This window comes from Rousettus aegyptiacus, unplaced genomic scaffold (genome assembly GCF_014176215.1).
Source record: "Rousettus aegyptiacus isolate mRouAeg1 unplaced genomic scaffold, mRouAeg1.p scaffold_m13_p_15, whole genome shotgun sequence".
In the NCBI taxonomy this organism is placed as follows: Eukaryota; Metazoa; Chordata; class Mammalia; order Chiroptera; family Pteropodidae; genus Rousettus; species Rousettus aegyptiacus.
In genome coordinates, this window is record NW_023416290.1 from 35,991,237 (window position 1) to 36,011,763 (window position 20,527).

The window sequence follows — 20,527 nt, forward strand, 5'->3', positions numbered from 1 at the left end:
TTTCTCCTTATTGGGTGAGGCCTACTGAACCTGGCCCCTCTTCCCTTAGGACAAGTTATTTTCTGGCAGGCTCCTTGGTCCCTAATGCAAATACACTGCCAGCACCCAACAGTTTGTTCTGACATGTCTGAACTCCAGTGTAGATCCCAGCTTAAGCTTAAATAAGAGAGAGAATCTTTTGCAAATTGATGTTCAGGTACTGTAGAACTCGAATGAGTGCTATCGAAGGACAAAGCTTGTGGTTTACACTGTGTGTCAGTTAGGACTCATTTGTTAGCGCGTAGTAAACAAATCAACATCCACAAAAACAAAACTGTAAGCAAAAAAAGAAAAAGAGAGGAACTGTATTGTCTCAGGGAACAGAAAGGCTGAGGGTTGGGCTGTCTTGGGGTGATGCTGCGGTCAAGGCTCATATGCTGCCAAGAACCCTGTGTCTCCCCCTCTATCTCTCAAGCCCCTTCCGTGTGGGCTCCATTCTCAGAGAGGCTCTCCTCTCAGTGGCCAGACCACTGCCATGCCCCACCTCACATCTCCCAGGTTCAAGTCCAATGAGAAAGAGTCTCTTTTTCAGTAGCTCCTGCACAGGTCTTGAGATTTGCTGACTCCTGTCACGTAATGCCCCTGAGCCAATCATATGGTCTCTGAGATGCAGAGTAATGATTGGCTTGCCCTTGGTCACGTGCTCCAACCTGGACCACCGGGCTGAGAGTGAGAAGGTGGGGTTACTGGGGAAAAATATACTTCAATGATTGGGGCAAGCCCACCACACATCGTTTAAGAATCTTAGATTGTGTAGAATGGGTTGTGGGATTATTGGATAGGTCAGGAATGGGATCTCTAAAGAAAAATATATCCTTTTAAAATAAGAGGAAGGATTGATAATTTTGCGTTTAAACAAATCGGAAATATGCAGTGTGGGCAGGAGTCAAGCTGGGAAGTGTAGGGACTTCTAAAGTAACCTCCGATGGGAAATAATGCCCGCATGTTCCTCCAGGTCCAGGGCTCACAGTCCCCTGAGGTCCCACACTCCTTTTCCTCAACCTTTCAATATCTGAATGTATAAACATTTTGTTTGATTTTTGCTTGATAGCATGCCAAGATGTATTGTGATGAGTATTTACGTTTTTATGTATCTTAATTTATTCATGTTTTAGAGTTTTCCTAAAATTGCCAGGTGAAATACCACATCTTTCTTTTAACAAGCAACTTTCTAAAACAATGTTTCATTATTTTCTTTGAAAAGTCAAAAGGTGGCCATTGAAATACTTTTAATTTCCATTAGATTTTAAAGTGCATTTCAACTTCATCTCCAAGGAATATTTTTAAACATAACTTCTAAATAAAAATCAATTTTTAAGGAAAAAAAATGACTTTGTACTTGTCTTAATCCAGTAGCGAGACTTAAAAAAAGCAACGGTCCAGTGCCTGACATGTAGTGGGCTCTGTACAAATAGAAACTCCCTTTTGCTTATTTTTAGAACCATTAAAACTCTGAAGAAGAAGGGGGAAAAAAAGGACTCAAGGGAGCCAGCTGTAGGCTACTGCAATAATCTAAAGATGAGGTGAACCGGACCTTTCCAATGGGAAGAAACTGGAGAACAAAGAGCTATTCGGGAAGATGTGTGAAGGGAAGAAATGGCAGGGAAGGGAAATGATTACTCCTAAGTTTTTAAGGCCAGAGGTTAGAAGATTGGTGGCATGACTGACATAGATAGGAGAATCAGGAAGGGGAAGTGGTTTGGAGGTAAGAAGATAAGTTTGGATGTATTGAGTCTAAAGTGACTTGAGAGAGACCTCTGTGTGGAAAAGTGAGACCACAGCTGGTTCCGTAGGACTGTCACCGTCACTTCCTGAATCTCTCCTTCTCCGCTCCCCTGTTTCTTGAATCCGTCTTGTTCAGCCCATGCCCATCCCCTGTTTAGTTGAGGTCCTCATCCCCTCTTGCATTCGGAGAGTTTAATGGTCTTTTCCTTCCTTTGGTCTCATCCTCCTTAATCCAGCCTCCTCCATGTCTTTGAACTTTTCCTTATGTTTTCATTTTGCCCATAATTTTGTTTTCCAGGTTACTAATTTAGTATTTATCTAGGGACATGACAAAATGTTGTGGTGAGTTATGAGTGGAACTCCCTTTGCTTTTTCCAGGAAAAGCAAGTAAAGAATTTAGGTTACTCTTAACAACTTCAGAGTTTTGAACATTGTTTCCTTCAATCTAATGTCATCGTGAGACTGGACCACAAGGACGACTTGATTTATAAGGACTGCATCGATGTCTCTTTCTGACTCTCACCAGATGTGCACGCCTGCAGGGCAAGGGCCGCCTCTGCGAGTCACCAGAGCCTGGTGAACTGTCTGCCGTGTGTTGGAGGTTCAGCAAATGTTGGTTGAGACGAACTGATAGGAGCAGAGAGTTAGGCACCTGATGTGACCTGGATTAGTGAAGATGGATGTGGTCTCTGAGAGAGGACAGTATTAGAACCGAGAGTGGGGAATGGCATTTTTAGAGTGGCCATCTTGTCCTCAGGGACGTATGAGCCACCACGTACCGATTTTTGTGACTAGAAGCCACAGAGCCGCAGGTGTGTGCTGTGGGGCCTGAGTGGTCCAGCCGCAGTGCTGCGCCGTCTGTGTGAGGCCCCGCGGGGCCGTGGTTCGTGCGGTTTCCCACAGGGCCACCAACCTTCTTGTGTAGCCCTGAGGTCTGATCCGGATATTTGGAAGGAATATCTTGAAGAAAGTTTAGTTTTGTTATTATTTCACCCTGAAGAAAAACTACCTTAGAGGGAAATTTTGATTTTTGATTTTGACTTTTCTCAGGCTTCATATCCCTTGGTTCTATTATGCCAACCCCAGCAGAACCGTTTCACCATGAAATCTGTGCATTTGGGTGAGATCTCATCACACAGGCGGGTTGCTGACTGTACGGGTGATGTTGTCCAAACCCTTCCATGGGAAAAGTCACCTCCTTTCGTAAATATCAAGAATGGTAATATGATTTAAACCAAAGCCAACTGCACCTACTCCCAGATGCTAGCAGGAACTTGTCAAAGGGGGAGCTCGAACTTGCCTTCTCAGGGAAAAAAAAAAGTAAGTGTAAACCTGCTTTAAAACTATTAAGGAAAAGCTACAAAGATAGGAACTAGGATTTAAGAGTCAATTATTGCAGTACAGAAATACAAAATCAAACCAGCTTAGCTGAAGTTTTTACTGATACTTCCAATAGAAAACCCACAGTGACTCTGTCCTCTACAACTGCTACAGAAGAGGTCTGGGGTATCACCAAGGACATAGACATTCACAGTGAGCTGCAGGGCGTGTCGGTTGACAGGCGTAATCCTGTGCGTTCCGCTGTGCGATTTTAAAATTGTGACTGAAAACCTTTCATCTAGATTATGGTTGTAGATGACTATCCTAATTAATCACTATTGTTTTTCTTGTTTTCTCCTTTCTTTCTACATACTCCATTGCACTTGTCAGATGTGTATTTTGGCAAATGTCATCTTTCCAAAGTGGTATAATTTCCAGTCGCAGCCTTCTGAGAGTGGTTTCCAATTTGGTGAGTCAAGCAGGAAAGATAATAATTTCAAAAATGCGTTCAGAGGGCTAAGGAAACTCCAGAGAGAGGCAGGACCTCAAGGGCAGGGCTCTGTCCTCTCTGGACCCCCTGCTTCCAGACTGTTGAGCCCTTCAGATGGACCCTCCACACTGTTCCAAGGCTGCCGTTGCCCACGGGACACTGTCCAAGCTCCTTAACGAGGCACACTTGACTGCCCATGATTTGGCCTCTGCCCCTCTTTGGCCCATTTTGTTCTTTGCCTCAGCAACATCTCTTGGACAGCTCTCTTCCCTGCACCCCAGGTACCACTGCCCAAGCGTGAAGATGGAGTCGCTCTTTCACGTCTGCCTCCCCGGCCTTGAAACAGAGCCCGGCTCCTTGGAGAGGTGAAGTAAATATTCATGACCGTGTGAACCGTTCTGCCACGATCTGTTTTCCTCTGGTTTTCTCCATTTCTCTTCACACAACAAAAGCCCAGGAGCTGGCTAAGCTTCAGATTATCTGTCCTTCCAAGGAAGGTGAGGCACAGTGAGGGCTTGTGAATACTATGCTTTATCTTTTGTCCCTGTCACATGTGTCACATGCCAGCCCTCGGATAACATGCAGTACACAGACATGGGTGTAACAACAATCTGCTCTGTAATTTGGGGCTCCCGCTTCAGCTCAACCTTCTGACCTCTTGACGGGCCTTCTGGGGCCCCTCAGTCTCTGAGTCTTAGAACTTTTAGGATTGCTACACTCTGGCCAGATCTGGGACAAAGTTGTGGACTTGGCGAAGTTGATCTTTGATGATATACTCCTGTTCCTATGTCTTTTCTCCATTTTCTTTCACTCACTAGAGCTCTACCCAAGAAAGGGCCTAAAATCAGCCATTCGCACCTCGTCGTGTCTGGGGTGGGAAGTTGTAAAGTTAACCCTGACTGCGTGAGCGGGCTCAGAGCCAGGCTTCACTTTTTTCTCTTTGATCACCAGTCTTTGATGCAGATTTCGTAATTCTCATTTTACACCCAAGGAAATTGAGGCTTAGTGTTGTTAAGTAGTGGGGCCATGACAGAGACAGCAGATAAGAACGAGATGTCTTTGGAATCATATAGGCCTAGGTTTTGAGTCCTGGCTCCGCCACTGGCTGGTTGTTTCGTCTTCGAGAAAATTATTTGATCTCCCTGAGGCACCATGTCCTAGTCCGTAAAATGAGAAGGATCATAGCAGAGAGTTTGACATATGGTACACAAAAACAAAAAAGTAAATGTTATTATTTGGTCACTTCTGAAAGGTCACGCAGCCTGCAAGGGGTGGATCTGGGATTTGAACCCAGGCCTGCCTGGCTCCAAAGGCAGTGCCAGCCCTACCGTAGCACCCCTCTCTTCGGACACAGCAGGCTGGGCACCAGATATGCTTGCTGAATGAACGTGAATGTAAGTCATTCAACTCATAGACACTGAGGGCCCCAAGAGACTGTCTCAAAATGGAATCAGATTCAGAGATATGGAATGAAGGGAAAAAACAATTCAAATCCTGTTCTTTTATAAGAAAAATACCACAAAGGAAGGATTTTACTATTTTTTGATTTTACTGAGGCATAATTGACAAAATTATAAGAGATTTAGAGTGTACAGTGCGATTTGATAGACACATACATTGTGAAAGGATTCCCCCCATCCAGCTAACACATCTGAGAGAACGTTTAAGTTGTCCTCTCTTAGAAAATTTCAATTATACACTGTAGTGTAATCAACTACTGTATAGTTCTCATGTTTTACAGTAGATCCTCAGGCCTTATTCATCTTATTGCTGAAAATTTGCACCTTTTTACCAATCCCTCCCAAATCTCTCACCCCCCAGCCCCTGGCAATCATTTTTCTACTCTGTATTTCTGTGAGTTCAGTTTTTAAAAGTGATACCACGTGGTATTTTTCTATGTCTGGCTTATTTCACTTCACATAATACCCTCCAGGGTTATCCGTATTGTTCTAAACAGCAGGATTTTGGAAGGAATTTACTTCTGATGTACAACAAAACTTCTTTGAAATCCTGTGACTCTCAGACTTTCTCACAAACCAAGCCATGATGCATCCTCTTCCCAAATCTATCTCCCTTCTCTTTCTCTCCCTGATACCTTTCTTTTCCTTCCCATCCCTTCTCTACCTAAACCCTATGACGTAAGTCTACTTAGTCTCTCTTTTCTTTGACTAATTACCTGAATTCTTCAACCCAGAAGCAAGCCATGAGGTCAGCCTAGCAAACAACAGAAAGAGCTGCCTTTAAAAGACTGGGCGAGGTGGAGAGAGGTGAATTTAACTTACCATGTTCCCTGTCATAGAATTAACTAAATTTTAAACCTGAGTGCTAATCACAATGTAAAAGATACTGTCCCCTGGGTAAGAAATTTAAAGCATTGGTGGAAGGGAAGACACATTTTGGAGACTGAGGGCCCCTCTTCTGCATAAAGTTTGCCCTGTAGATCTTCCAGCCTGGAATCGAAGGCCCAGGGGTCAGGCCCTCAGCACCTTTCCAGAGCCCTGTCATCAAACCCCTCTTCCCAGCGCATCACAGCCACCTGCAAAGGAAGGAAAGCCTGGTGTGATCCACCGCTCATCTTTACCCTACACCATTGCCAAACCCTAGGCAGCATTGCCCAAACCTCTCTCCAGCCCTTCCTGTAGCCAGGTTCAGGGTGACCTTTACTGGGCTGAGTTTGTTGAACTGTTTTCACCAGAGGGCTGTGATGTTCATGATGAGAACCCACCCCTCCTTCCTGCAGCACAAACCCCAGAGGGTAAATGGAATCTGGGCACACCCACAGAGCTGTGGTTATATTTGCACCAGGTCCTCAGCCCTGGAAATATGCCAGCTTTGATTGGGAGCCCCTGGGAGCCAGAGCAGCCTGAAGGGGTGTATGGGGTGAGTGGCTGGAGGCAGATAACAGGTATCTGCCAGGGGCTGACTTCACTGTGCGTGTGAGCCTTTCCTGTCGCCTCCTGGCCTCCCCACAGTAATCAGAACAGCAGGCATGCTTCAGGTTTGCACTGCTTCCTTTGGAATTGAGCTGTTTAATACCTCAAGGGAGAAAACAACACATAGAGGTCTATATGGCAGCTTCTTCTTGCAGTGATGATTCTAGCTCTGACCACCTGCTCAATCGTTCAGGACTCTTTCAGCAAACGTTTCTTGAATGATGAAGATATTCCAGGCGTGGTCATGAACACGACAGGCATGGTCCTTGTCTTCATGGAGCGACCAGGCTAGTGGGGCAGGTGGGCATGGACCAAAAAATGCCAACAGTACTGAGTGCTCCAAAGAGGAAGTATAAGGTGCTGTGGGAGGGGAACGGGGAACCCAGCACGTGTGAGTGAAGAGCCTGGGAAGGGCCCACTGAGGAAGTCATGTTTTTTTGTTTGTTTGTTTGTTTTTGTTTTGAGACAGAAAATTAGGCTGAGGGGAGAGCATTCTGAGTAGAAAGGACAGTGTTGTAGAGTCAGCGAAGTGCCACCTGTCCAGTAAGGCTGGCACATAGACGACAGGGAGAGCACGCAGCCCATGAAGCCAGAAGAGGCAGGAGAGCTCACAGACAGCTTTGCAGGACGTACAGAGATTTGGGGTTTTATCCTAAAGGCACTGAGAAGTCGTCGAAGGGGTAGGCTGGGATCTGATTTACAGTTCTGAAAGGTTGTTCTGGCTGCCCAGCAGAGAATGGAATCCACATCGGCCATCCCTTCTCTGTCCCCCGGATTGGATCAGCAAATGTCTGCAACACCCTGGTTTTATGAGCTTCCCTGGGATTATTTTCTTCTCTAGAGCAAGTAGTCACGATCCTGCCTGGATCAGAGATTACCCAAGGCCAATGGGCTGCACCCCTAAACAGGAACTGTTTAGAAAACAAGCCTGGCCCTGGCTTCTGAGTGTTAGAGGACAAGTGGTGAATCTTTATTGGGTGACCCAGAAGGCTGAGCACCTGGTGGGAGAACAATTTCGAGAGTCTGAGAGGTAGACAATGCACCAAGGAAGTTTAATTATATTCATCTTACTGTCAGTAGTTCAGTATGACCTACTTGACTCTGCTGGCAAGTTACTTGGATTCTAAATTATTCTAAAGATCTGCTCCACCCTGGACAAGTAAGACCTTTGAGCTATGGATTATCTTTAAAAAGCCTTTTATTTATTTTTGTGACACCATACATCTCATTATTGCCTAGCCCTGAAAAGGGAGAATATGATTCATTGTAGAGTGTTTTGGAAATGATGCAAGCAAACATAAATGCATGTGAAAGCAAAGGTTTCAGACTCTGGAAGACCTAGAGTGAAAGCCTGGCTCTAGCACCTCGGGCAGGTTAAGTAACCTCCCTGAACCTCAGTTTCCTATTCTGAAGTAAAAATGATGGAGAGGAATGATAACACTTATCTACAAGGTTGCTGTGACAATGAAATAGAATTAGAAATCAAATTCCAACTCCATGCTCTTATCTACCAGTTATTTCAGGAGTCTTTCTGCCTTTATCCTTAAGCTCTGAGCTTGAGGTAGCACTCAGCAGTAGCCCACAAACGTAAGTTTCATTTCACATCTTCTATTAGCCTTCATGCCCCAGCTCCCAGGTTGATTTCAATCATGTCAGTAACCTCCGGGTTCTTCAAACAACTGTAATTTGTCTCGTCCACATTAACAATTAGGGTGTTTCAGCGAACATTACCACCTGCCCTACAGAGTCAGACATCTCCTATCTTCATTTAAAAATGGTTTGACTTTCTTTGTAGAATAGGCTAATAACAAGGTACATTTGATGATTAAATGTAAGCTAATAACTAAGAAATACAAAGGCAAATACTCTGGTTTGGTCCAAAAGCAATACTAATGAGAAAAGGCAGACAATGACATAGCTCTATTTTTTAAAATTATCTTTATTTTACATGTAATATATTTAAAAAGTAGAAATTTTACAGATAAGTCTCCATTAATCCCCCTCTGACATTGGCCCCTGATTTTCCCCAAAGACAAACATTGTTATCAATTTGTTGTATGTACACACATACATAAACATACATATGCATAGACATATATACACATACATATGTATCCCTGTGCAAAATATACAATCATAATAACATAATACGTAACAGGGATTTTTTTTTTCTGTATAAAAGCTGTTATTTGTACATATTTACCCTCTACTTGATTTTTCTACTCATTATTATGATGACTTCTGTATAAATCTATTTTACGATTTGGGGCTGTCATGTAGTGGTGGGAAAGGGAAAATTCTCCCCCTACCCTTCTTGGGTTGCCATTGGCTGAACCAATAATAAACTTGACACATGACCAAATGATGTGTCAAGTTTATAATTAGTTCAGACATAATAAAAAATAAATTTATAAAAAAATTAAAAAGCCAATTTAATATGTGCCCGTAGAAGATCATAAATGATGCTCAGAGAAATGATGAACCAGCCAACTTTTTATCCTTTTCAGGCAAATAAGCAATAAATTTGTGAAGAATTGAAAGAACAAAGACACTTAGGTTCAGGTGCTCATTAGTGAGGAATCTAAACAAAGTTTCGGCTTAGATAGTAAATTAGTGAAAGAGTAACAAGGTTTGTTTATGTGATCTCTTTGACCCTGGATTTCTTCACTCTAGCCATAAGGTTTATCTCTTAGCCCTCCAGGAACAAGTAGAACACCATTTACATGGAGAGATTTATTTCCTGCATTCAAGGAGACAAGGGAGGGTCAGTGTGCCCTTCTTGTACTGGCCACTTGTCAAGTAACTTCAAATCAAAGTTACCAATATGCCATCGTGGGACATTTTGGAGTAGCCTGCTCTAGGCTCTGACAGTAGACTTCCATAGTATAGGTAAACCACAGCTTATTTTATTATCCAACTGATGAATGGCTACATTGGTTCCACTTTTCAGTGCATATTTATTACAGTGGTATAAAGGATGTCTTCAACAGGCCTCTTTGTGCAATAGTAAGGGGTTTTCTACAGTAGATGCTGGGAACTGGAATTACTGAGTCATAATGGTATGCACATTTTAAGGTTGACCAGGTTCTACTAGTTGTCCAAAATAGTTTTCTTTGTACTTCCACCAGCAGTTTATGAGAGAAGTATATGAGAGAACCCATTAACCCACACCGTTTCCACATTTAGTATTATCAGACTTCTTTTACCATTCAGATGAGTTAAAAAATGATATTCTTGAAATTTTGCATGGCTCTATTTTTCAGTACTTTTTAAATAAACTGTTACATTCCCAATTAAATTACAGATGCATGAAGAATTCAAGTAGGTATTTTATATCCCCAAATAACATGTAGTACTAGGCACAGGGTAGACTCTAAAGGATGTTAGAGGATTGATTGATTGCTTTAGATGATTTTTAAACTTCAAGAAATAAAGCTATTTAAATGATCTAATTCTCCTAATTCTGACTGACCCAAATATTCTTATGTCTTATAAAGACATATCAATTAATTTCTAATACTCAATGTAAGAGAACAAACCAGTACTAGCTACAGCCATCCTTGGAAAGAGCCTGCTGAAGAAGCTGATTGTACTAAGCTTGGAAAACGTTAAGAAGTAAAAAAAAAAAAAAAAAAAAAAAACCATGGAGGAAAATTGCATTGAAAGACTATCCCTAAGGAAAGTTTCACTGACTAAGCAAAAGTCTAAGGGGCAGGCATGAAGATTGGCATGGGGCCATGTACCTGTGGAACAGTGGAAGGGTATATCCCTTCCACTTAAATCCCTGACAGATTAGATCTTTCAGATTTGTGGAAAGAAGCCAGGCCATAAGCAGGATACCCTGTCAAGACACATAAGGAAGTGGGATAAAAATAAAAGATTAAAATAAGCTTCCCCATCCATGCAGAAAAAAAAAGGCCATGATGGGCAGAGCCTTGGCCAATGATTATGCCAGCCACTGGAGGTATTCTGTGATCCACAGGGCCCTTCTCCTCCCTCCCAACCCCTGGGGCTCTCTTCCCAGACGTCATCCTAGGAGAGTATTCCATGGTAAGGGCACCGCTTGTCAGAGTGCCTAAGACTGGACAGGTAAACAATTCCCTGGAGAGGCAGTTTCAGGCTGAGTAGGAAGGTGGAATCCACACCAGGTCACATGGAAGAGGAAGACGGAATTAGGTACATAGACAGATAAGAGCTATTGTTTTCTTAATGTTTGCTGCTTTGCCTCACTCTCTGTTTCTCAAGGAGAATTATGCCAATGCTCATTCAAAATCTTGTCTCCCTTCTTCTCCCAATGAAAATCCAGTCTTTGCCATCTATCTCCCAGTATCCTCTCTGGTACAAAATTGGGGGACTAGGTAAAGACTAGGACAGTCAGGAAGAAAAAGAAGATGGGTGAAAGGATGATTTGGCTGAGAGACTGTACCCCACTGGATTATGAGTATCGGGTGTAACCCCAGACCCCAGTGTTGTGCCTGGCCCATAGTAGGCACTGAATAAATATTTTTCAAATGATTGAATGACTAAAAGACAAATGATAAAAGAAGGAACAAGTGACCTATTATAAGGAAGAAGAAGATGAAAGAGGATGACGAAGCTGAGTAGAAATGTTGGTAGATATAGGGTAAAATGGACCAGCGTTATGCTATAATCTCATTTCTTAAAAATTATGTTTGTGTGTCTGTACATTGGAAAACGTTCAAGGATACAATAGACAAAATGTCAATGAACAATTATCCCTTGTTGGGAGGATTATGGATAATTTTCATTTCTTAGTTTTTTCTTACCAGTATAGTCAAGTTTTCTACAAGAAACATCTATTTTTATAAAAGAAAAGCATAAACATAATTTTATAAAAGGCAAACCAAGGTGTTATGAGCCGAACTGAGCCCCTGCCCCCACATTCAGATGTTGCAGTCCTAACACCCAGGGCCTCAGAATGCAGCTGTGTTTGGAGACAGTCTCTTGAAAGAGGTGATTAAGGTGAAATTAGGTATGTGGGTGAGCCCTACTCCAGTATGACTGGTGTTCTTATAAGAAGAGGTGCTAAGGACACATACAGAGGGGAGGGCACAGGGAGAAGACGGCATCTACGAGCTGAGGAGAGAGGCCTCAGGAAACCATCCTGTTGACTCCTTGATTTCGGACTCAGCCACCAGAACTGTGAGAAAATAAATTTCTGTTGTTTAAACCAAGGGTCCCAAACCCCCAGGCCGTGGACCAGTACTGGTCCGTAGCCTGTTAGGAGCCTGAGTGGCGGGTGAGCCAGCGAAGCTTCACCTGTATTTGCAGCTGCTCCCCAGCGCTAGCATCACCGCCTCAGCTCCACCACAGATCATCAGGTGTTAGATTCTCATAGGAGCGCCGATCCCTGGTGCCAAAAAGGTTGGGGACTGCTGGTTTACACCACCAAGTTTGTGGTACTTTTTGTGGCAGTCCTACAAATTAATACACAAGGTAAACATTTAAAAAGTTTATGAAAATTATTCAAGGAGAGAGACAAAGAGGAAGAGAAGAGCATCAGCAAAGGATTTAGAGCAATTAGGAAAGAATGCCCTGGAAAACGACAAGGTATTGTTATGTCACAGCAATATTGCATACCTTAGGAACAGTAAGTAGGAAGCATGTTTGATAGGAGAGAAAGCTAAATTTTTGTCAGAGTAGGGGCAGCCTCAGTAATTGACAGATATGGCAAGTATCTGCCCTGGTCTAAGGTGACCTTGGCGCAGAGGTGGGAACTTCAAGGAAGGGGCGTGCCACTGAGTGGATCAAAGTGAGACAAGGCAGGGTAAGTGAGCCCTCAGAGACACTGACAAACCCGAACAGTATCCATAGGTACAAGAAAAGTGAGACTTTGACTTCTCCTTTCGGCCTCCTCTTAGTTTATTAGCTTGTTTGCGGCCTCCTGGGTGTCTCCTTGGGGAGAGAAGACTTCAGGCCTGATCTCACCGAGGACAGACGGGATGCTCTTTGCCTCTTCTTGCAGTCCTTTCGGTTCCAGCTGTTGCTCTCAGCAGGCATCTTTTTGGAAGCCGCTGGGTACCGTGGGGAAGCTGTTTCCACCACCAACTGCTGAGGCCAAGGGCAGATGTGACAAGCTGGCGATTCATCTCAGGGAACAGCAGTCCTCTTACTCGGGACCCATGGCCTTTGGAGACCGATAGGATAGTTCTGCAATTATCCTTATAGACTATATAGGTATGTGAGTCAATTTCTCTCCCCAGCCAATACTTTTCAAGTTCACATGTGCTTCTTTAGTCAATATAGCCTTCCAAAATGTGTTGCTCACTATTCTTTTAATTATAACTTTATTGAACTATAATTCACGTATTATACAACTGACCTATTTAAAGTGTACAATTAAACGGCTTCTAGTATATTCTCAGAGTAGTGCAATCATCTCCGCAATCGATTTTAGAATATTTTCATCACCTTAAAAAGAAATCTCTTATCTATTAATGGTCAGTCCTCATTTTCCTCCATCAACCCCAGCCCCAGGTAACCACTAATCAACTTTTCTATCTATAGATTTGCCCATTGCTAAACATTTCATATTAAATGGAGTGATATAATATGTGGCCTTCTGTATCTGGCTCCTTTCACTTAGCATAATATTTTCAAGGTTTGTCAATGTCGTAGCATGGATCAGTACTTCATTTTGTTTACTGTCAAATAATATTTCATTATATGTATGTACCATATTTTATTTATGCTTCTATCAGTTGATAGATATTCAGGTTGTTTCTACTCTTCGGCTATTATGAATGATTCTGCTGTGAACCATGTGCAGTCTGTGTGGACATAGGTTTTCATTTCTTTTGAGTATATACCTAGGAGTGGAATTTCTGGGTAATATGGTAACTCTATGTCTGACCTTTGGAGGAACTGCCAGACTGATAACTGAAGTGACTGTACCAATTCGCATCCCCATTGGCAGTGTATGAGGGTTAAAAATTCTCCACATTTTTACCAACACCCTCGTTATTATCTTTTTTATTATAGCCATCCCAGTGGGTATGAAGCAATATCTCATTGTAGTTTTGATTTGTACTTCTCTTGTAGCTGATGTTGTTGAACACTTTTTCCTTTGTTTATTGGCCATCTGCATATCTTTTTTTGAGAAGTGTCTGTTTAAATCCTTTGAAATGTTTTAATTTGATTATTTGTCTTTTTTATTATTGAGTTATAAGAGTGTTTTGGGAGTATGAATCCCTTGTCAGATATATAATTTACAAAAATTTTCTTCCATTCTGTGAATTGTCTTTTCATGTTGTCCTTGAAACACAAAAGTTTTAAATTTTAATGATATCCAATTTATCTATTTTGTGTTATTGTTTGTTGTGCTTTTGTCATCATTTTAAAAAAAAATCCATTGCCTAATCCAAGGTCATGAAGATTTATGCCTGTGTTTTCTCTTAAGTGTTTTATAGTTTTAGCTTTTACATTTAGATCTTTGTTCCATTTGGGGTAACTTTTGTATATGATGTGAGGTAGGGGTCCGGTTTCGCTATTTTACATCTACATGTTGTCCCACACACTTGTTGAAAAAAAATTCTTTTATCATTGTAGTGTTTTGCCACCTTTACTCAAAGCCAATTGACCATAAATGTGATGGTTACTCACAATTTTTAAAGAATTTTATTGTATTGGCCATACAAATGTCCACTATCAGCTTCATATAATGTGTACTCAAAAATTTCTCATCAGATTGAAAAATTGATAGACACCCTCCCACCTTCTGGTTCTTTCTGAAAAATGACAAGACAAATTCTCAGCAAATGGCTTGGTATTTGCAATTTATTTAATGTATACATCAGTTCAGACAAAATTATCAGCAGCCGTGTTCAGGCCCTGAGCCGGGACACTCTTTGATGGGCCACAAAGTTTCATCTGATGTGACTTTAGGAGATTCTTCCCAGGTAGACTGTTAATGTCTTATACTTCAGTTTTCAGTCATTGAAGAAATGACTTGCAGGTGTTTTCGACTTTGGACAGACTCTGTGATCACCTTCACCAGGGAAAGCCAGGTGCTCGGGTTAAGCAGGAATTTCCTCTTGGCCTGCTCTCCACGTGGTTCACAGCTTTCATTTTTAATTTTTAAGATCTGCCCCCCTCCCAGCTTCATTTTCAAAAGAGTAAGAAACTTTGGCAAGAAGTCACTGGTTGCAATTTGTCAGCAAGCATTGGACACAGCTGTTTTCTATCTTTGGCAAAGTCAGTGATTTGGCTTGTCTTCTGGAGGGAATGAACATTTTGTGAAAAGTGTCCAAAAAAAGACACACCCTAGGGGCACACAAATGTCCCTCAGTTTACTACTATAGAATTCACGGCAGAAAGAAATAGATGGACATTTTGCATATAACCTTCAAAACCCGCATGAGTGTTGTTGAAACCTCAAAGTGAGGTCTTGATAGTTCCCTGCCTCAGGATCACAGAGGGTGGAATGGGGTAGAGGAAACTTGGTAAAATGCGTATTCTCAGGCCCCCACTGAATCTGAAATTTTAGGGGCTGGATATAAAGATCTGCATTTTGACAGACGCCTCAGGCAAGTCTCACGCATACTAAAATTTGAAAGCTGCCTACGTGGGAGCTTTTCCTCTAGGGAAATGTAACTATTTGCTCAGACTATAGCTTTGGAAAAATATAGAACCTTGGTTGAACTTCAAGTTCTTCTCCTATAAAATAAGGGTCATTCTCCCACCAGCCAGGCTTGAGATGGGTAGCATGGGGCACAGACGCAGATGGAGCTCAGGGTCTCGTACAATGCAGCTTTCACAGTAGTGCTCCTCCAGACTGGGCACTTGAAACCCTGTAGGCTGCCAGTAAAATTCAGGACACTCAGTTAAAATTGAATTTCAGAAAACAACATAACTTTTTAGAATGAGCATAGCAGCAGTGTCAAGGGTGGGACAGGCTCTGTGGAGAGATTTGGCACATTGCTTCTTCAGAGATAGCTTCCATGCATCAACCTCCAGCCCTCTCAGAAAGTCGGTGAGCTTCCCACGTCACTTGAAATTATTCCTTTTCTATTTTAACTTACTGGAGTCGATTTCTGTTGCGTACAGCTAAGAATCCTGACTGGTACAGCATCTGCAACTCCCTACTCAGCAACCTGCCTTCTGTCCTCTGTTCCCACCACTCCTCTGAGCTCTCCCTGAAGTCATCAGGAACCTTCTCATTACACAGCCTCTTGGGCTTCTCTGGGTTCTGCGCTCTCTTCTGATGGAAGAGAACACAGAGCCCCCATGGCAACACTACAAGGAGGGAACCAAAGGAATAAAGACCCAACCTCGGTCTGCTACTGCAAACCCAACTAGAGGCCAGTGGGCAAGGGAGCCTATTGGTATGGTACATTCAGGTCGGTGTCCTGAGACAGAACAAGGTAGAGAGAAGAGGAGAGTGAGTGTGGAGGGTCAAAAGGAATATATCCGGCATACACTGTCTTAGATTCGGTTCTCTAGAAGCAGAGCCTGAGATAGGGATTTTGTGCAAGTAACTTCTAGAGACCAACCACCCTGATAGGGGAACTGCGTGAGGGAGGGAGTGGGGGAAGCAGAGTGGGCCAGGAGAAGGAGCTGGGCAAAGATGTGGCTTCAGAATTGGTCTAGCCTCAGCCCGACCCCATGGGCTGCTTCGTAATGAAGGGACAGAAATTGTGCTGCTCAGAGGCGAGGGCTGTTACACAAGCCTCCTTCTCTCCTGTACACATATACTTTTAGTTGATTACTGGCCGTAGGCTGCCCCTGATGTAAGTGGCCAGTCTCTCCTGGTGAGAGGGTTTCCTTTAGCCAAGGGCAAGCCTTAGGAGAAGGGGCAGGTGTGAACCATTGGCCACCAACATCCACCATAGCTGGGGGACGGGTGCAGGAGTCAGGCAAGTGGACGTGATTGAGCACCAACAGCATCTGCTGGAAGAACATACACCTCCTTTTAACCGTGGATATCTCTGGGAAATGAGGTAAAAAAATGATTTTTCCTTGGTGCTTTTCTATAGTTTACAAGTTTTCTAACATTGAGCCTATTATTTTTAGAATTAGAAAATATAAATTCAATTAAATCCACACAGCAAAATCACCTGGTTTGTTGCAGGGAGAAGTAATAGTAAAGGACCCCATATTCCTGACCTCCCAAAGTGGCCTCTTAACCACTCTGAGCAGACGGCCCCTGCTCACTCTTTGGCAATGCCAGTTCCCAAGCTCAGCCCTGTTTCTTCGTGTGTCATCAGAGCTCCTCGGCTTGTTTATCAGGCTCAGTGGGCCAGTCGTTAAGCACTTTAGGGACGCCAATTGTAGGGCTAATAAATCAAGAATGTAAGTAATGTAGCTAACACACAGGGGCAGCACAAGGCGACAAGGCGACTGGTGTCGGGCCATAAATAATATAAGTACAATGTATGTGCCAAACACTGTAAGAATATATATGGTGTCTCGTTTAATCCTCATAATAGCCCTATGAAGTGGGAATTGTTATTCTCATTTAATAGATGAGGAAGTCTATGGAATGGGGATTAAGAAACCAGAGTTTTATTTTTATTCAGCCACCAATGAAAACGAAACACCGGACCAAAGGAGTGATCTTCAATCCATGTCTCTAGGAACCCTGAGGCTCAGCAGAGATGCCCAGGGAATGCGGGCGAGGGAAGGACTGGCCGTTTGCACCTCAGCCACAGCAGCTCGGCCTGGATCCCTGTTAGGCGTTAGAGGCTTCATGGGTGTGCAGCGAGTGCAGCTGCACCCAGCCTGCCAGGCCCAGGAGGGTCCCTATGCTTAGGATTTAGTGCTCTGCAGACACCATCTTGAAATCTTTCATTGTATCTCTGAATTTATGTTTTGTAAGTGAAGTCTGTTGGAACATTGAAACATATACCAGGGGCTTGGCGCTCTGACTGATGCTTGGTCCCACTTCCTGTTGTCTTCTGCCTCCGTGGGGTGTGTTCTCTACTGCCTGCCCTGGCCCTGGGTGTCTCCAATCCCCATTCCTACCTTACTGCCCTCCTCTTGCATCAGAAACTGCGTTACACGGTTGGGGAGGGGAAAGGGAGCTGTGTTCCATGTCCTCTAACCCCCACAGGGGTCTAGCCATGGCCATGGGGAGAATCGGGGTCAAGTACACATCTTGAAGTATCTCAGTGTGGGACAAGGTGGTGGCCATACCCATCCAGGCTGGAAGCACCATGGGGCAGTCAGTGGACGGCTCAGCAGAACCCTTTACCCACCCTCGACCCAGGTATCCAGTCATGACACACTTAGAAAATAGTAATATTTGCCTCTAACAACCATGAAGCAATCTATACGTGTGGGTCTGAACTTGCAGACTCAGTTTAAATATCAAGTAAATCTATAACAGATAATTTTTAAAGAGTTAAAAAAAGAAAAAAGAAAAAGCTAGCATTCATATGGCACACTGTGGATAACAGCCACGTTAGCACCAACTAGCCTCGAGTCACACTCAGCAGCTTCAAGGAGAGAAGGCAGTTCCACCCTAGACTTAATTTAGCTGAGTCTCTGCCTTGGTCTTATGTTTTAGATCCCGCCCCCCGTGGCCCCCTCTTGCCCTCAAGGCAAATTATCTAGGGACCAAAGGGGCACACCTACCAAAGCCCCCGGCCTTCCTTCAGGACCGGTTGCTTTTTCTTTCCCCAGTCCCTCACAGACAAGTATGTGGTCCTACCATGAGTGACTAACACACCACTCACACCTCTTGAGTTGACAGCACCTTATTTAATCTGAGAAGTTCAGTCAGACAAGTTCACCCTTGACGTTCCAGCAATGTCATAGTTGCCATAGAAATGTCTAAGTGCTTGCGTTGTTTTCACACTTAACCCACAGCAGACTGGTCACAACAGTTTAGTCCCTGAACCACACTGAGAAGCTCTATTTTAGGTTCTTATGTGTGTGTCAGGACCCTGGAATTACCAGCCCAAATCACATCATGACTGTTTCTAGGGTATTTCTTGAGCCTCTTCTCTTAATTCATTCTCCGGGTTTGCACACTCCTAGGCCAAGGGGCAGCTGTTTGCAGGAAGCAGTGGAGATAGAGATTGGATGTGTGTACTGGAGTATGCTTACACGTGCATTTGAAGCCCTTCTGGGATAGGATGAAAGGGGAATGGGAAGAGAAGGGGTATAGATTGCTGACTGGAAGAGGAAGGGGGGCACAAGGATTTGGGGTGGGCCCAGCTAGAGGAATTCATCTCTCTGCACATCTGGAACCCATCCACAGTGCCCCCATGTACTATGGCCTGCCAGTCTGCAAACTCCGGACCAAACATTTTCTATTGTGACTTTCAATGTTTTGAATTCTGATTTCTACCCCGTGACCACAGTTGAGAACCTCTTAACAGTTTGCAGAGCAGATGGATGACATGTGGACATGTGGGTCCTTTAGATCACTTCTTCCTCAGCTGTTTTAGGACTGGAGCCTCATCGCCTCTGCTTTGTCAATCACCCTTCCCTCCCTTAGTATATCACATACACTGTGCTTCTGAGGTTTGCCTCATGGCAAATGATTTTTTAACACTCTTGGAGAGGATTTTGTTTGTTTTACTTAAGTTTGATTAAAAGCAAACCCAGGCAAACACTCCCAAGGAAAGATAGGCAAATGAACTTGACAATTAAAAAAAACACACACACAATTAATCAATAGGCATATAAATAACACAACTTCTCTCGTATATCAAGACCTATAAATCCAAGCAATGAAATACTTTATTTTGCCTCTTAAACTGGCAAAGATGAGAACCAAGAAGGAAAATATTCAGTATTTGTGAAGGTTTGGGGAATATCACTATTTCATATACTGTTAGAAAAATAATAGGGTAATTAGAGAAAGATTTATACAAGTGAATTTGGCAATACATTGCATCAGACTTTAAAATGTGCATATCTTTTGAAATCTCAAAGACATTGTTTTATAGTCTTCCTGCATCCATTTGGTTGCTGATGAAAAGTCTTACATCATTTTCATTCTTGAGTTTTTTTTTTTTCCTCTATTGAAGCTTTTCTTATTATCTATGACATCCTGAAATTTCACTAAGACCTGTCTAGGTTGGGTTTTCTTTTTCTTTTTTTTTAATTCTTTTTTATTCTCTATGTATTTATCCTGCCAAGCATTAGGTAATCTAGGTAATCTTTTTTTTTTTTTTATGGTGACATAGATTAGCAAAATCCAGTAAGTTTCAGGTGTACAATTTAACAGTAAGGCATATATATGTTGTATTGTGTGTTCACCTCCCATACTTAGATTTCTTTCTATCACCACATATTTGAGCCCTTTTACCCCATCTACCTCTCCCTTCTCCCTTACCCCCTAACCTTTGGTAACCACTAGTCTATTGTCCATGTCCATGAGTCTCTGTTTGTCCTGTTCTTTTGTTGCTTTTAGGTTTATATCCCACATATAAGTGATATCATGTGATTTTCAACCTTTTCTGTCTGGCTTATTTTGCTTAGCGTGATTATCTCAAGGTCCATCCATATTGTTGCAAATGGCAGTATTTCATCTCTTCTTATGGCTGAGTAATAAATAGTCCATTGTATATATGTGCCCCTGCTTCTTTAGCCAGTCATCTATCGTAGTAGATAATCTATTTCATTTTGAGGTTTCACATCTTTTTTCAGTTCTGAGAAATAGTTGAGCTATATAATTTGCTAGAATGACTCACAGAACTCAGGAACACTTTACTTACATTTATTCCAAGGGATTCTATAAAGGATACAAGTGAATAAACAGATGAAGAGGTACATAGGCCGAGGTCCAGAAGAGTCCCAAATGTGGGAACTTCTGTCCCTGTGGAAATGAAGTATACCACCCTCTGGGCACATGGGTGCTTTTGCCCACCTGAAAGCTCCCTAAACTTTGTCATTTGGGGGTTTTATGGAGGATTCATCATGTAAGCATGATCAATCATTAACTTAACCTCTAATTATTAACTTAATCTGCCCTCCCCCCTCCCCCCCTCCCCCGCCCACCACCACACACACACAAAAAGGTTGGGGAGGCGACACTGAAATTTCCAAG

The 20,527-nt window shown here is 42.9% G+C and overlaps 1 protein-coding gene across 3 annotated transcripts in view; it reads left to right on the forward strand.

Annotated features, from left to right (window-relative positions):
• The window catches only part of BAALC (BAALC binder of MAP3K1 and KLF4), an 80,283-nt gene that overhangs the window by 44,039 nt on the left and 15,717 nt on the right, over positions 1-20,527 (forward strand). The window contains exon 2 of one of the 3 annotated variants that reach the window (XM_016147513.2): positions 12,494-12,705. The exons of the other annotated variants lie outside the window; for them this stretch is intronic. Coding sequence (XP_016002999.2) covers positions 12,494-12,696 — 203 coding nt within the window. The 3' untranslated portion in view covers positions 12,697-12,705. The remainder of the gene's footprint in view (positions 1-12,493; positions 12,706-20,527) is intronic. 3 annotated transcript variants of the gene reach the window in all.